Source organism: Aptenodytes forsteri, unplaced genomic scaffold (genome assembly GCF_000699145.1).
Source record: "Aptenodytes forsteri isolate BGI_AS27 unplaced genomic scaffold, ASM69914v1 Scaffold166, whole genome shotgun sequence".
Lineage (NCBI taxonomy): Eukaryota > Metazoa > Chordata > Aves > Sphenisciformes > Spheniscidae > Aptenodytes > Aptenodytes forsteri.
In genome coordinates this window covers 3,330,107-3,346,299 of record NW_008796110.1, presented here as the reverse complement: position 1 = coordinate 3,346,299, position 16,193 = coordinate 3,330,107, and the positions used below count along the sequence as shown (strand labels likewise).

The 16,193-nt window shown below is 39.9% G+C and overlaps 1 protein-coding gene across 1 annotated transcript in view; it reads left to right on the top strand.

Moving 5' to 3' along the window:
* The window catches only part of LOC103905256 (ADP-ribosylation factor-like protein 8A), a 28,834-nt gene extending 12,977 nt beyond the window's left edge, over positions 1-15,857 (top strand). The window contains exons 3-7 of the mRNA XM_009286863.1: positions 6,531-6,604; positions 6,963-7,056; positions 9,190-9,257; positions 12,611-12,681; positions 15,469-15,857. Coding sequence (XP_009285138.1) covers positions 6,531-6,604; positions 6,963-7,056; positions 9,190-9,257; positions 12,611-12,681; positions 15,469-15,518 — 357 coding nt within the window. The 3' untranslated portion in view covers positions 15,519-15,857. The remainder of the gene's footprint in view (positions 1-6,530; positions 6,605-6,962; positions 7,057-9,189; positions 9,258-12,610; positions 12,682-15,468) is intronic.
* The last annotated feature ends 336 nt before the right edge of the window (positions 15,858-16,193 follow it).

Sequence of the window (16,193 nt, the reverse complement as noted above, 5' to 3'; positions counted from 1 at the left end):
TACTGAAAGAGTGGTTAAACATTGGACCAGGCTGCCCAGGGAAGTGGTGGAGTCCCCATCCCTGGAAGTATTTAAAAGACGTGTAGATGAGGCGCTTAGGGACATGGTTTAGTGGGCATGGTGGTGTTGGGTCGATGGTTGGACTCGATGATCTTAGAGGTCTTTTCCAACCTCAATGATTCTATGATTCTATCTCAAGGAATCATCTAAACCAAACTTGTGCTCTGAGGTGAATCAGATATTTACTCAAATATCTTAGGTAATTGTTTCTTAGAATTTGTTCTTCCATGAAGAAGGATCTACAATATCCCTTGTTTTGTACAATGTTCTTTCACTCTAAGTGTTAGAAAGCTTTTTTCCTAGTATCTAACATGAGTTGCTGTCATCACAAATTGAGCTGCTTTTTTCTTCTCTTCTATATCTGGCAGCCATTTCCTGGGAAACATTATGGTTTTGCTTCCCTCCCCCCTCTTCATAGGTCATATTTTCAAAATCTCTTCTCACCCTTTCTTTACTCATCAGGACTTTTTCAAATTTGTCTGTGTCTGTTCTATAGACTGATGCTCAAAACCAATATAGGAGCCTCCCTGACACTGAGGACAGGGCAGTACATACTTCCAAAATCGTACATAAGATGTTTCTGCTAGTACATGCTGATTTAAGATTTGCAACACTGTTGAAACGCATACTTAGTTTGTGAACTGCTCAAGCTTTTTGTCCCGCACCTATACCTGGTTTTTATCCGTTTTGTGCTAGTGCATTTGGTTCCCTCTGTCCAAATGTGGCATTCTGAACTTGTGTGTGTTAAATACCAGCTGCCTTATTTCAGACCATCCCTCTAGTTGGTCTGGATACTTTAGGATTCTGATCTTTTCTTTTTATCCTCTCTCAGCTTGAAGTTATCTGCAGCTTACATAAACATATGTTCTGTTCTAACATCCTGTTGGGACACCTGGGAACCATAAATGCTGCCCCTGGTTAGCTCTGTCCTCAGCAGCTTTGGTTCATTGATAAATGCTGGGAATCTGTCAGGATTGCTCAGACTTGAGAGGTAGAGAGCAAGGGGGACAAATGAGGAGAGTGCCAGGGAGCTGCTCTGTGGGGTTAAATCTGTCATGGGAGAATGTCCTTTTCTTGTCTCATCTACCAATATTAGATTACCTTTTCCCAGCATACACACTGTTGCATATCCTCCTGGCTTTTTGCTACTATTGAGCAAATACTCATTTTTGCTTTCATGGTTATATGTTCTTCAAGGAGAAGCAAAATTAATAATCACTACAGTAGTTATTGATCAGCTGTTTTGAGCTATCAGTGTCCTTGCCTCTGGTCTCTTTGCTCTCAGTCTTCCAAATGCAAGTTCTGCCTACAGCTTTATAACTTCTATATGCCTACTTTCACCAGAATCTCTTGGATTTTGATGACTAGAGACTGATTCATGATCATGTGAAAAGAGAGTACAAAGGATTGTACAGAATCAGGGCTTTCTGCTTTGGGGAGAACACACTACTGAGGCTAGGATAGATTGGCTCCTTCTGTTTAGAGGTGTGCTATGTCTTGATTGAGAGGATTACAGTCTTATCTCTAAAGCTGGGTTCCCTGGTACTCTCCTGCCTTAGAAGACAACGTGGAGGTAAGCAGCACGAGGTTCAGAAAATGGTTTCTGAGAACAGACTTTGCTTGTGTGTCCTGTTTAAAATCTACCTGTTGATGCTTCCAACATTGTACCTTGTGTCTCTGATAAAATGGCAAATATACCCTGATCATTGAGAAATACCCCCTCCCATTAAAATGCCTCTGTGCTTGTTTTCAGGAGTTGAAGATATGCAGCCATTTTGTGTTGCAAGTCTAAGTCCATTTCCAGTTCTTCAGTGAAAGTGCTATGATTAAATTAAAGAATTATAAACTATGCATATAGCGTTTTTTCTGTCTGACGTGACTAAAATAAAATACCTAGTTGCAAAAAATGTTTAAAAGTTGGGCTTTATCGCCAGTGAGGAGTGACAACAGGGTTCTTTAAAGGACTAAGACTGATTTCAAAGAACATGGTGTTCTGGGAAGTATTGCCTGCAGAAAGTGCAGCCACGTGGCATATGTTTTTCAGCTTTAAGAGCAACTGTAAAGGCATTTCTGAAATATAGGATAATAGGTAGTAAGTATTCTAAGGTAGTACAGTATTCTAACTTCCATAATAGGTTACATGGCTAGTACTACAAGTAAGGCTCTGTAGTTTTGTATCCACAGGGCAATTTATTAAAAATTTTAAGGTTATTTGATTTAGCTCTTTTTGTTCTTCCCGTTTATTAGACGGAGAAGCTGAACATTACTGGTTGAAGATTCCAGCCTAGAATAGGTGATTATTTAGGATTTGTTTCCCCTGAGCTTAGCCAGGTGAAAAGGAGGAAGCCAGCTTGAGCCTGTTGTCTAAACTCAATGGAGAGCAGTGGGTGCTTTGCAAGAATGGTTCACCTGGTGGGCAAGGTGGGTAAGACAGATGCAGTTGTTTCCTGCTGTGGGTGCTCTCTGAGCTCTTCAGTAGCCACAGGGGAATTTTAGTCACTTGGATTAGATGCCTACATTTAAGATGGCTGAAGTTGAGGGAAATGAATCCCATGCTTTCCAGTTACTCCCTGTCATTACACATTGAGTTGGCTATGAATGCTGTGACTGCTTGCTGTGTATGCATGAGCTCATTAGGCACATCTCAGTATACGTGGACTTGTCTGTGTACAATGTAGTTTTGGATGTTGCTGGTGCTACCTTATTTTGCCCAAATACTCTTCTGTGTTTAGAATTGCCTCACCTGTTTGTTCAGGTTAGGTTTTATGGCTGACATTTTCTGAATACTTCCAAGCAGAAAGGTATATTTCTGAGTTCAAGTATTTGTAGTGTCAGATTCAGCTTGCAAATTAAGATGCCTGAATGTAAACAGCTATATGTCTGCAATGATGGTTAAGCTCCTTTAATGATAGTCAGAGGAGCTCTAGTCAGTACTGTCAAGCCTAGAGCGTAATTCTGTCATCCTAAAGAAGATGTTACGTGTGGTCAGCTGAACAGGCTTCACTGACTACTGTGAGTTCGTAGGTACTGAACCCATGCATTGACATCGAGATACAAATGTGTCATTGTACACATCTCTGTCCACAAGAAATATCCTATCCAGCATGTCTGAAAAAAAGCCATGTGAAACTGACATCTAGAAAATAATTTTCCTGCAACGTTTTCATTAACCGTCAAGCCTTCCCACAATATAAGCTAATTAAAAGAAACACAACTAGAGTGTTAATGAGCTTTCCTGTAACTGAAAGCTTTCGAAAACCTTTGAACCTATTCCCCAGCTGCATTTTTGCTCAACTGTCATGATACCTCTGTGAAAAAAAAAAAAAAAAAAGGACCTGCTCCTTAAACATAGCTGGTAGCTGTGGTCTTCAGAAGGACCTTTAGATCCACATGAAGAAGTTGTACAAGAGACATACCCAGAGAGATTCCTGTTTTGGAAGAATTTGATTTAACAGGTAAGTATAAGCACTATGGTAAATGATGATTCCAAAGTATGCTGATTAATCTAGTATACAAATTAAAACATTGCATTATTTTATGAGAATGTAGACCTGCAAGCACGATAAGAATTACTACTCTATAGGAGTAGACAGGAACAAGTAAAATAGTGATTTGTAAAATGCAGTAGAAATAAGATGTATGCCTTTGAGATTGAGCCTAAACAACACGAACTTGAGATTTTAATTTCCTGTGAGGCAATGGTACTGGGTATCAAAGAAACTTTTTCTCTGGTTTGGTCATTCTGTAGGCATTTTCTGATTCTTAAAATTAGCTGGTCTTCTAGGGATAAAATTACCTCTTAAATATTATGAAAATTTTATTCCTGAGAGACCAATGAAAGCCATGGGAGCAATTTGAAGCCCAGTCTCTTTTTAAAAACACCCAGACAAAATAAACTTCTTTCATAGCTAGCCGTATATTCTGCTGTTGAGGTATAGTCTCCTGCCTCTCCCAGTTCACACCCAGAATATACTTTTTACCTGTGTATTAAATACTGGGATACAAAAATTGGTGATGTACAAAACACGCAAGGCTTATGGAAGAAAACTTCTTTCGTGCTAAGACCTCTCCCCTTTCCTTCCTGGGCGCCTCTTGTATCGTCACAGTTCTGCCTGTTCAGTCACGTACAGTAGAAATGGTTTGGGGCAGAGATTTGTGTTTTGAATAGTTAACTCTGTCATTGGCTATTCAATATAATAAAGAGTATTAGAAAGTTACTGCTAGTAACATTTTAATTTCATAGGCAAAGAGGTGAGGATTTTTTTTTTTTATTTCATGCATTTATTTTCTTTCCCTATTTCAGATAATTATAACTTAATATATTGACCTAAACTGGGTTCCAAGCACTGTTAAAAACACCTAGTCTATCTTGTGTCCTTCATGTTGTACTTTAATGAATAGCTGTAAGCCTTATTAGGGAAACTGACTGGAAATGACTTACCTTTCCATTGTTTCAAGGTGACTTTTTTTCCTAATGAGAATAATACTTGTTCTGCAGTGCAATTTAATATAGTATAGATATTGTATATCATCAAACAAGGACAAAACCAGTATTTCTTTATCTTGTATTATTTATTTTGTGATTAGTCCAGGCTACATCATCTTGTAGATTTTTGCGGCTACCAGGAATAATCGCTGTCAGTCTCCAAAAATCTAATCTTACTACTGGCCTTCCCTGTCCTCTTTCCCCTTCTTTCTTCTCTGATCTACCAAGAAAATAATTTAGTTTCTTTTTCCAGACACACAGATGTGCACCAGATGGTTACTGATAGTTTCAAGGTCCTGATGAGTTATTGGAATAATTAAGTGTTGGTGTGAGGTTTGTCATCTAACTATAATACTGAACTGTGTACTCATCTCTTTCAAGCTTTTAAAATAAAAGGTTTATTTTATTAAGACTTTTGAAACATTGCTTAAAATGTCATTGCAGATAATAATTGATACCCAGTTCATGGTCAGAAGTTCATGCAACTCTCTTTCATATGTAAAATTCTTTATCTTGTAAAGGGGATCAAAGGCAATCTACATTTAGGTGATACAATAATTTTATGCCAGAAGGAATGGTAAGATATCAATCAGGGAATTATTTTAATGGTGAATTGGGAAATATTTCTATCTAAAATATGAACATAAGGTGTTGAAAATGATAGAGAAACTGATACATAAATATGATTTATGGATTGTGGAATTAAAAATACAGTCCACATTAGTTGAAAAAGGCCTTATTCCAAGATTCTATTAAGTCTTGCTCTTTTGTGCAAGTCTTTGTTGCCACAACAGGTTGAATATCTTTGGATTTATAAACTATAAATATGAAAAAAACTCTTAAGAAAATTTTGCTTCTGTGTATGTTACTTCCAAATGTAGTTTGTGCTGTAATGGATATGCCTCCTAGGTCTGGTGTACGGTACGTATTGCTTTGAGAGCTAAATCTGATTAAAATAAGAAATAATTACTTCTCTTTGTCCTTGACATAGGAACAAATCCATTCCTTCTACTTTTCAGTGTTCAGCACTATTATAATAGGTGTGTCACTTGTAACACAACTGTCTTTGGATGTAGCTGCAATAGCTACATCATCACACAGCCCTTGCCTGCATGATTTAGATCCTTTCCTTAGTATTTTGATCTTGGAAATGGTTTTGAAACAAGATTATTGCCATCCACCAAAAATACTGAATTTTTGCAAGCAAAGCAGAAAGAGTAACTCCTGTACAGAAAAATAATGTGCTAGCTTTTTAATGATAAGGAATTCAGTGGGATTGCTGGACACTAATAGCATGCATAAGTATTTGCAGGATTGGAGCTTTATAAAATCCCAAGCAGAATTTGAGCTTCCTTTCCTTAAGATTCACTGATTAATCACTTCAGGTCTACCCTACACTACTGTTTCCTTTCTGGTTCTGATCAGTTAATCCATGTGTCTTTTAAAGCACATTTGATGAATAAATGGGAGAGCTGTGGAGGTATTGGAGCTCCCTAGAGTATATCATCCTTTACGTGGACTCGGTCTGCTCTCCGACCAACTCTTCATTTACTTAATACCTGTCTTTATTCTGCTGAAGGCCTGATGCATTCTTAACTCAGGTGTCCCTAGCCCCATTAAAAATGCAACTTCATACCTGTTTTCATACAATGATGCTATTTTTTCTGGGTTTTAGACTGTGTATTTGCAAGAATTCACTTTCGTATCTAAGACTTGCAGTGAGTGGGAAAGGGTAGTGTTCTCCAAATGGACATTTGGAGCTCTTAATGTCACAGGACTGACTTGCCCTGTGAATGTGCCTATCCCCCTCCACTGACTGGAAGGGGCTGAGAAGACCAGTCTCTTGAGGAAGGTCACTTAAAAAACTGCCTACATTTAGGCATCGTCAATACAACCTGCATGCTGCATGTAAGAGTTCTTCTGTCCTGTTAGTACTGTGTAGTTCAAAAACATTTTGGGGTTGGGGTGTTCTTACCTTTTCCAGGTATGGGACATTGGAGGGCAGCCAAGGTTTCGAAGCATGTGGGAGCGTTATTGCAGAGGAGTCAATGCAGTTGTGTAAGTTTTCTTGTGTATGCCCATACAAAATGTATTTTACAATATATATTATTAATATAGATACGCTTTTCTTCCTGTCCACCTCCATCACATGAGAAGACCCAACACGGTAAAAGTAGTGTGTTTTTGCACATTCAGCAACCCAGATATATAAGTAATTGCATGTTCCAGGCCATTTTTTCCCCACAGCCCATATTTAATTTTGTATCTTCCTCTATTAATAAATGCAGGACTTACACAACTCAGGATTGTTCTAATGCTGTTGTCAATGTGAACGCATTTGTCACATTTCAGATGTTTTAATGAGACTTTCTGCAAGTAATGGACAATACCATAAATAACTATATTCCCATTGCAGTTACATGGTGGATGCAGCAGACGTAGAAAAAGTAGAAGCTTCAAAGAATGAGCTGCACAGTTTGATAGATAAGCCACAATTGCATGGAATTCCAGTAAGTATTTTGATTATTATTCTTACCTGAATGTAGACAGTGTAGCCTAAATCCTCATGAATTGGTTCCTCTGGACTCTTGAAACACTAGCTTAAATACGATGCAGCCTTGATACATTGAGCGCTCTTACAAAAATCATTGTGACATTTTTTCAGAGGACTCAGCATCTTATCAGTGCTACAGTGTGTTCGTTTTCTCATCTGAAGGTCAGAATAGATTCGGAAAAAATTCATTTTCACATGTGGCATTATCAGACAGTAATTACTTCCAGTCAGTCTCCTTGTTGGCTGGGTTTAAACTAGTGACCCAGATACGTTTCTGGCAGTATCTTAAGGCATGTGAGATTTGTCTTTCTGAAGGTTGGCAGACACTAACATCAAATAGTCCTCTGCTTCCAGAGATTGTGGAGGAGCTTGACTTTTTATGTGTCCTGACTCTTTCTTTTTCTTGATTTTTTTAGTTTTTCAAACTAAACTGTGCGGAAAAAATGCAAATATGCATCTGTTCTCCAGTAGGAAGTGTCAAAGAATAGTATATTCTGCTGAAATTCTAGTGAGGAATAATGGAGGTGGAGACTAATGTTGTTTAATTAAATGTAATCTGCCAATTTGGACCTAGTAGGAATCTATCAGGTTAGTATTGATCTTTGGTGCTGACATCACCAAGCAAGAGTTCATGCCTTTGATCACAAGAGAGAGAACAATGGTACATACAAATCAGAAAGAAGTTACTCACAACTTGATGGTTCTTGCTTGGCCCCATTTTTGTAAGCAAATATTTGGACACTTGGCCAGTGCAAGTGGTCGAAGTCATCTGAGGATGAGTAGACAGACAGCCAACATAAAATCATTGTGACACACATCCATTCTTGAAAGAGAATTTTTCAAGTGACTCCCCTTCTTTTTTATAACGTTTGCTATTATTGTTGCGTTTTTATATGTTAAGTACATGTTGAACAAATCCTACAGAAATCTATAGTCATGCTATTCATGGCGAGTGACATTGTCTGTCCTTTGTACTGTCTTCAGATCCTATTTTACTTCTCAGTTTTCCTTCCTGAAATGAGAGGTCTCTCATATCTTCAGAAGCATTTAATTAAGTTCCTTTCCTTTTACATGTTATAATACCACATTCGAATTGCCCAGCCTGATTAGCACGGTAATTTCCAAGGTCCAATGTATTTTTTTACTTGCTTTTATTTCATAGGTAGTAACTAGTATTGAACGTCCTTCAATTTATTGTACTCAGGCTTTGGCATTATAAATTTTAAGGTAGCTTTATTAATCTGAGACTGCAAGTAATGAGTTTTAATGTGTTCCAGATTCATTGGAAATAATGGGACAGTCTTGACTCAGAATTGTAATGCATCTGGAAAACAATAATGTAATCATAATTAGAAAAACCTTCCATTGCTTACTTTATCTTAGAATGTGCTCAACCCATTTATCTGACCTTAATTTATACTTGAAGCCTTAAGTATTGCGTAGGAACTCTTAAGTTCCAGCATCTATTCAGTAGGTTTTCTGCATTTCTCAGACTTAATTCCTAATGGCCGTCTTTCTGATTTCTACTGTGGATGCTCAAAGTGGAGGGAGAGGAATCAGTCACTTGGCTGGTGCTTGGGTGATACATGGTTTGGATGCCTGGCTGTTTAGTATGTCAATGTTAAGAAGCAGGGGAGCAAAACTGTAGAGAGAATCATGTCTGGGTCTTGAGGACCCAGCCTCCACTGCTGGGGCCCTACTTTTGATTAACATCTGTCTGGTCCTGTGAGTTGAATGTCTGTCGGTGGCTTGAGTGCACCTGGTGCATCCTCTCCTCCAGGTTTAGTTGCATGCAATCTGACGTCATCCCATACTGCCATCCAGAATGGAGACATTCACTTCCAGAGACTCCTGATACTGATACACCCAGAAATAACTGGATCCAGTTTTCAGTGGGTGTGCATCCAGCATCTGACCCTGACTAGGAGTGGGATTTCCGTGATGCTCCCACAGTCATTAGTCATTTTCAATATGTCCGCTATTGCGTTCTAAATACTTAGATGCCAACTTAATGCGAACAAATGGTTAAAGACAAAAATAAACTTTTATTGCTCCTGGATTTAACATGAATATGAATGATTTCTTTCAGGTGTTAGTCCTTGGAAATAAAAGAGACCTTCCAGGTGCACTGGATGAAAAGCAGTTAATTGAGAAATTGTAAGTAGCTGGCCTCTAAAAAGCTGAGACACTGTGAAATTTGATATGTAAGAGAAAATCTATGGCAATAACCAGCTATAAGAGATTCCTTTTTACATTCTCAGATACTCCACTTCAAGCTCTGCTGGCAGCTGAAACAGCAATCTAGGCTGATAACTGACTGCAGTAGATTTGAACCTCTCTTGATTATTATTTTGGTTGTATAAAGTTGTTTCAGATAATCCTGTTTTCCCATCACCGAAGATACAACTGCTATAGATAGTAATAGGCTCACTTACACTTTTCAGGGTACATTGTAGTGGCAGTTTAATGCTCGAATGGCATTAGAACAGAACAATTTCAAACTACTGTCTGTAAATTTAAGCAATTCAGATATTTTTGGCATGTATCCAAAGCATATACTTATGGATTGCTGAAACTAACTTAAATTGATGCATTGTAAGGATAATTGTAAAGAAAATATACAATTTTGTAAAAGTGGCCAGTATAGCACTCATTTTGCAGAATAGGATTCTATGTCTCAAATCACATAATTTTAATCAGTAGAAAGTGAAGTGAAGTTTCAGTATAGAAGGATGATCCAAAAGCTAAGCAACTAAACTCGGACTTAGGAAACACAGAATGGCTGAGGTTGGAAGGAACCTCTGGAGGTCATCTTGTCCACCCACCTGCTGAAGCAGAGCCACCTAGAGCTGATTGTCCTGGACCGTGTCCAGACGGCTTTTGAGTATCTCCAAGGATGGAGACTCTGCAACCTCTCTGGGCAACCTGTGCTAGTGCTCGGTCACCCTCAGAGGTAAAAAGTGTTTTCTTTATGTTCAGAGGGGTTCTCCTGTGCTTCAATTTGTGCCCATTGCCTCTTGTCCTGTCACTGGGGTCCATCTTCTTTACAACCTCCCTTCAGATATTTGTACACATTAATAAGATCCCCCCTGAGCCTTTTCTTCTCTAGGCTAAACAGTCCCAGCTCTCTCAGCCTTTCGGAATATGTGAGATGCTCCAGTCTCTTAATGATTTTAGTGGCCCTTCACTGGACTGTCTCCAGTAGCTTCACATCCCTCTTGTACTGGGGAGCCCAGAACTGGATACAGCACTCCAGGTATGGCCTTACCAGTGCTGAGTAGAGGGGAAGGATCATCTTCCTCAACCTGCTGGCAACACTCCTCCTAATGCAGCCCAGGATACCATTAGCCTTTTTTTCCATGTTGCTAGATCATGTTCAACTTGGTGTCCACCAGGACCCCCATGTCCTTTTCTGCAAAGCTGCTTTCCCAGATAGTTGGCCCCCGGCATGTACTGGTGCCTGGGGTTGTTCCTCCCCAAGGGCAGGACTTTGCACTTCCCCTTGTTGAACTGCAGGAGGTTCCTGTCAGCCCATTTCTTCAGCCTGTGGAGGTCCCTCTGAATGGCAGCATGACCCTCTGGTGTATTAGCCACTCCTCCCAGTTTTGTGTCATCAGCAAGCTGGCTGAGGGTACGTTCTGCCCCATCATCCAGATCATTGATGAAAATGTTGAACAGGATTGGACCCAGTATTGATCCCTGGGGTACACCGCTAGTTACTGGCCTCCAACTAGTCTTCGTGCCACTGATTGCCACCCTCTGGGCCCGACTGTTCAACCAGTTTTCACTCCACCTCACTGTCTGCTCATCCAGCCCGTACTTCCTCAGCTTGTCTATGAGGATATTATGGGAGACAGTCAAGGTACACAATATCCACTACTCTCCCCTCATCTACCAAGCTGTAGATTTCATTGTAGAAGGTTATCGAGTTGGTCAAGCATGATTTCCCCTTTGTGAATCCATGCTGACTACTCCTGATCACCTTCTTGTCCGTCACATTCCTGGAAATGGTTTCCAGGATTAGTTGCTCCATCACCTTCCCAGGGATCAAGGTGAGGCTGCCTGTTATGTAGTTCCCTGGGTCCTCCTTCCTGCTCTTTCTGAAGATGAGTGACATTTGCTTTCCTCTACTCTTCAGGCACCTCTCCCAGTCGCCATGATAGTTCAAAGGTTATCAAGAGTGGCCTCACAATGACATCAGCCAGCTCCCTCATCACTTGTAGGTGCATCCCACCAGGGCCCATGGACTTCTGTATGTCCAGTCTGCTTATGTATTCCCTGACCTGATCCTCTTCCATCAAGGGTACAACTTCCTTGCTCCAGACTTTCCCCCTGGTCTCTGGAGCCTGGGATTCCTGAAGGCTAATCTCACTAGCAAAGGTGGCAGTCAGTACTTCTGCTTTTTCCATGTCATGTGTAACCAGGTCCCCTGTCTCATTGAGCAATGGGCCCACATTTTCTCTTGTCTTCCATTTGTCACTTACATACTTATAGAAGCCCTTCTTGTTGCCTTTGACATCCCTCACAAGATCCAATTTCAGTTGGGCTTTGGCTGTCCTAACTGTGTCTCTGCATGCTTGGACAATGTTTCTGTATTCCTCCCAGGTTACCTGTCCCTGCTTCCACCTTCTGTATGCTTCCTTTTTGTGATTGGGTTTTGCCAGGAGCCCATCGTTCATCCACTTATGCCTCCTGGCTTTTTTTCCGGACTCATTAGGATGGGCTGCTCTTGAGCTTGGAGATGATCCTTGAATATTATCCAGCTTTCTTGGGCCCTTCTTCGCTACAGGGCCTTATCCCATGGGACTCTTCCAAGCAGATCCCTGAAGAGGCCAAGTCTGCTCTCCTGAAGTCCAGGGAGGTCACTATTTAGCTCTCTTCTATATTTGAGTCTCTTGTGTGATCTCAAGACTCTCCTTCTTGGTGCCTCCACTCCCCATCTGCTCCAGGAACGTAATCTGTTTCCTGCATGTCTGTGTCACTTGTGTGAGGATAAATAAATGAAAAAATAACGAAGTGCTCATTCTGGAATTTACCAGAAAGAAACAGAAGTTAATTAAGAGTCAGTTTCTTCCTAAATGTAGAGGCATCGTTTCAGTAGGAATCAGATCTGATATATTTAAGTATGATATAATAAACATCCTGAAGATTAATGGTGTGATCATTTGAGTGCTCTTACTTGATTCTAAGAGTTATTAGAGATAAAAACTCTGAATTCTAAGTGAAAAGAGTAAAAGGTGAATGCTAAGGGTAATGTTACTTGGTCGCTGCTACAAAATGTTATTTTCAGCTCATGGACTTCTGTGTTTTTATTATTCACTATTGCACTGACTTAATGAGAAATTTGATTTTTTGTGAAATGACTTTATAACCTTTTAATCTTTATAATTTAAGGGATAGAATTGAACCCACTGAATAAAAAGCAGAAAACGTATAATTTAATGGAAGTTTCTTTTGTCAGTTTTTGTGGAGTTATGACACTACTTATTTTATTATTTTTGTTTCTGTAGAAACCTTTCAGCTATTCAAGACAGAGAAATCTGTTGCTATTCTATTTCCTGTAAAGAGAAGGATAACATCGGTAAGCTTCTTTTTCTTACAGCATTAATCAGTGTATGCTTTGTACTTTGGATCAGATGTTAAAAATGTTAATGAGATTTGAATATCTAACTCCAATATATAACTGAAAATCTCAGTTTACTTCGAAAGATTTTGTTGCAAATATTGCATGCAAATTGTATTTGTTTTAACATAGAATTATGTGTAATTTAAAAATCACTTGTAGAATTACTTAGTTCCATGAGAATTTAAGAAATTAATTTGATAGGGGCCTTGGAAAAGCATATTTAAAACTCAAAGTAATTGAATCCCTCACAAAAACTGTGTTACTTTTGAAAAAATAGTAACTGGATATGAAGGCCTTCCAATTATTAGGTGATACTTAAAAAGTTTTGGTAAGCGTTTTGCTCCATACATGATTTTACTTTGTAAGCAGGCCTTACATGTGTCCGGCTGCATGGCGGTGTTCCTCAAACTGAGGGACTAGTGCTTTTCTCCTGCTGGAGACGCAAAGAGTGTATCCTGAAGTCAGTGAGGACCTATAAAAACCCCATGAAGTTGTCTTCCATCTGCCTTTGCTTTTTGCCCTTTCCTCTCTCCCCCCTTTCTTCCACTTTCCTGTCCCTTTCCTCTGTCATGTTGTCCCCTTCCCTTCACAGGGCAGGAGAAAGGGGTGAAGCACAGGCTGAGCCAGCAGCAGCAGTTGCCTGGGGGCATGCTGCCTCTGTGCCACCCTTCTTCCCTGCACGCTGCTAAGGCAAGTGGTGCTGGATGGGAGGGATACAGCCTGGGTAGGTATTTATAGCTGCTTTTTGAGGAAGCCAGACTCGTTAGAAGAGCTGGGCAGCTCTGTAGGGCTCAGCTGAATGAGAGATGGTGGGAGCGGGAATGGGAGGAAAGCCAGCAGGGGAAATTTCCATCCTAGGCAGAGAAGATCAGGTCGTGGAGGTGGTGAGGAGACTATGCCATGACACCTGGGCTTCAGAGAGCCGGGGGAGATTTCGGCTGCGTGCAGGGATGTGTTAGGCAGTGAGGGCTTCTCTTGGAAATGGTGTACACGATTTGGGTACGTTGGTTTGAAGGAGACCAGAGCCAGGTTTGCTGCAGCTTGGGGTGCAACGGTTACCTCTGAGTGAGGGAAATACACGGAACGTAGTGTTACTCTGGGGAAGATTAGACTTTGGGATATAAGGACTGAGGAAGACAACATAGTCAGGATTATCTGCATAAGTGAAGGGCAGTGAAGGTGACTGAGGTTTTAGAAATGCAGTGCTTGATCCTCATCAAAGTGGCAAGGCTGCAGTGGAGGATCTCAAAAGTGGTATTGTGACTAGAAACTGGTAAAAACAACTTAATTTCTGAAAGGATCCTGGAGAAAATAGGTTTTGATCCTGGTTCATTTATATGGATGGCCTGGAGGAGAAAAGCATGCAAAAAAAGCATGCTAAAATTTGCAAATGGGAAAATAATGAAAAGAATGATCACTAATGGAGAACCGTGTAGATCACTTACTTGTGGAAGTCCTGGAAGTAGTGATGAGAAAGACTCAAATCCTAACTGAGAATCAGTCACGTATCTTCCAGTGTAACATTGTGCCAAGAAAGGCTAACCTGGTTCCTGAATATTTGCCCAAAGAAATAACAAATGGGAGCAGACTGCGTATATCACGTGTGTTTGGAACTGTGCAGGCATTACTGGAGCACTGTGTGCCATATTTTGAGGAAGACCTTGAGAAACTGAAAAGAGGTTGGGCAAGAACCTAGGGAGATCAAGGGACTGGAAAATATCATTTATAATGAAAAACTATAATGAAAATATATTTACTTTATTAAAGTGATGAAACTAGGCTGTTAAGGAGAAGACTGGGAGCTGTCGTTGTCTTCTGCATTTTTGATTGATGTCAATGCATTTGAATGAGATGACAGTCATTTTTCAGTGCAAGCTGCAGCCTAGCTAACTGGTCTCATCAGGAGGTGTAGGTGTAAGGCAGCCACTTTCTGTGTCCTGAGAGACTGTGGAAGATCAGTATATAGTTATTAGCTTTGTTTTAGATGCCGTGGGATGCTTTTGTCTGCAGTCTCAGTGCCTAAGCTGGTCTGCCAGGATGTTCATGGAGTGCTGTCTTGAACTTAGGACAGATGTGGCAACAAATTTAAGTTCGAGGGCTAGAGCTGTTGCTGCCCCCTGACATCCTTCCTACCTCCCTGACAGATGTTACTGCCTTGAGGCAAAAACACTTAATCTGCTCATGAATCAGTTTGTGAACTGCTGCAGTTTTCAGCCCAATGCATTAGATTGTATCAGGAGGGCTACCAATTTCAGCTATCAAATTTTAGTCCAATGTTGCATGCCTTTCAGAGACCTTGGACTCCTACAGCCTGCCTAAGTGGCTTCTTAATGCTTTGTCAGATGTTTGCCCTTCTCTTTCCTTCTGGTTGTGTATTTCTGCCTTTGTTCTCACACTGCATTTCATTCTAGTCTGGATTTTACAGTTCATTTTATGGTCATCTTAAATCTTTGCTTTTCCAGCAGTTCTTCATCTGTGGCTTAGAGAACTTGATGTCAGTCATCATATTTCAAGAATACAAAATGCACGTAATTTAAAAGCAAACAAAAAACAACAGGAAAAAACCCTACCTGGAGTTTTAAGTACTGAATTTTTAATTAGGTGTAAATGAGAGCCTGTGGTTTCTGGGTTTTGTTTGTTTGGGGTTTTTTTATTTGTATTAGCCTGCTGGTGTTCTGTTGTCCTTCTACACTCTGCAAACAGGCTGTTGAGTTTTTCATTTTGTTTTATTTATCCTGGCAGACATAACATTACAATGGCTTATTCAGCACTCCAAATCAAGACACTGCTGAAGAAAACTTTTGCTGAAGATAACTCTTTCCCAATCACTTTGACTCCTCTCAGCTCTACACAACTGAAAAGATAAAGAATGCAACTGCGTACTACCAGGACTCACTTTGGTCGTATTTGTTAACAGAAGTAAAACTGAGTTATAGCTTGTCTCTCTATTTTGGTTCTTTTTTTAAAAATCCGATATTTGTCTGCCTAGGTGAAATTCCTGAACGCCTTAATACAAGACTGAAAGAAATCAATACTTTTGGGGGCTGAAATGTTTGAGTTTATGCATGTGAATTGTTAAATACTTAGTAATTTTTTTCTAATTTGAAACTGGATAAACTGCACAGTGGAAACAGATATGACTGGTTTTTTTGCACGTATCATATAATTATTCATACAGAATGTTTTCCCTGCAAACACCTGTAGTTAAGTATCAATAATCAATTAAAACCATAATTAAAAGCATCGTATTTGAAGCAAATGCTGTTAGTCAGAACACTTTCAAATACTTCGATTGACGAGAATTTATTTCCAAAGTCGTGTATCTGTAGTTATCTAATTTTTCCAGTCACTAGTGTAAATGATTCGTATGAATATTCTTTGGGAATTGAAAAATAAAACAAATTCTAGACAATCCTGTCCTCCTCTACTGGGAGAGGAAAGAGTCTGGAATTGCAGCCGATGTTTTT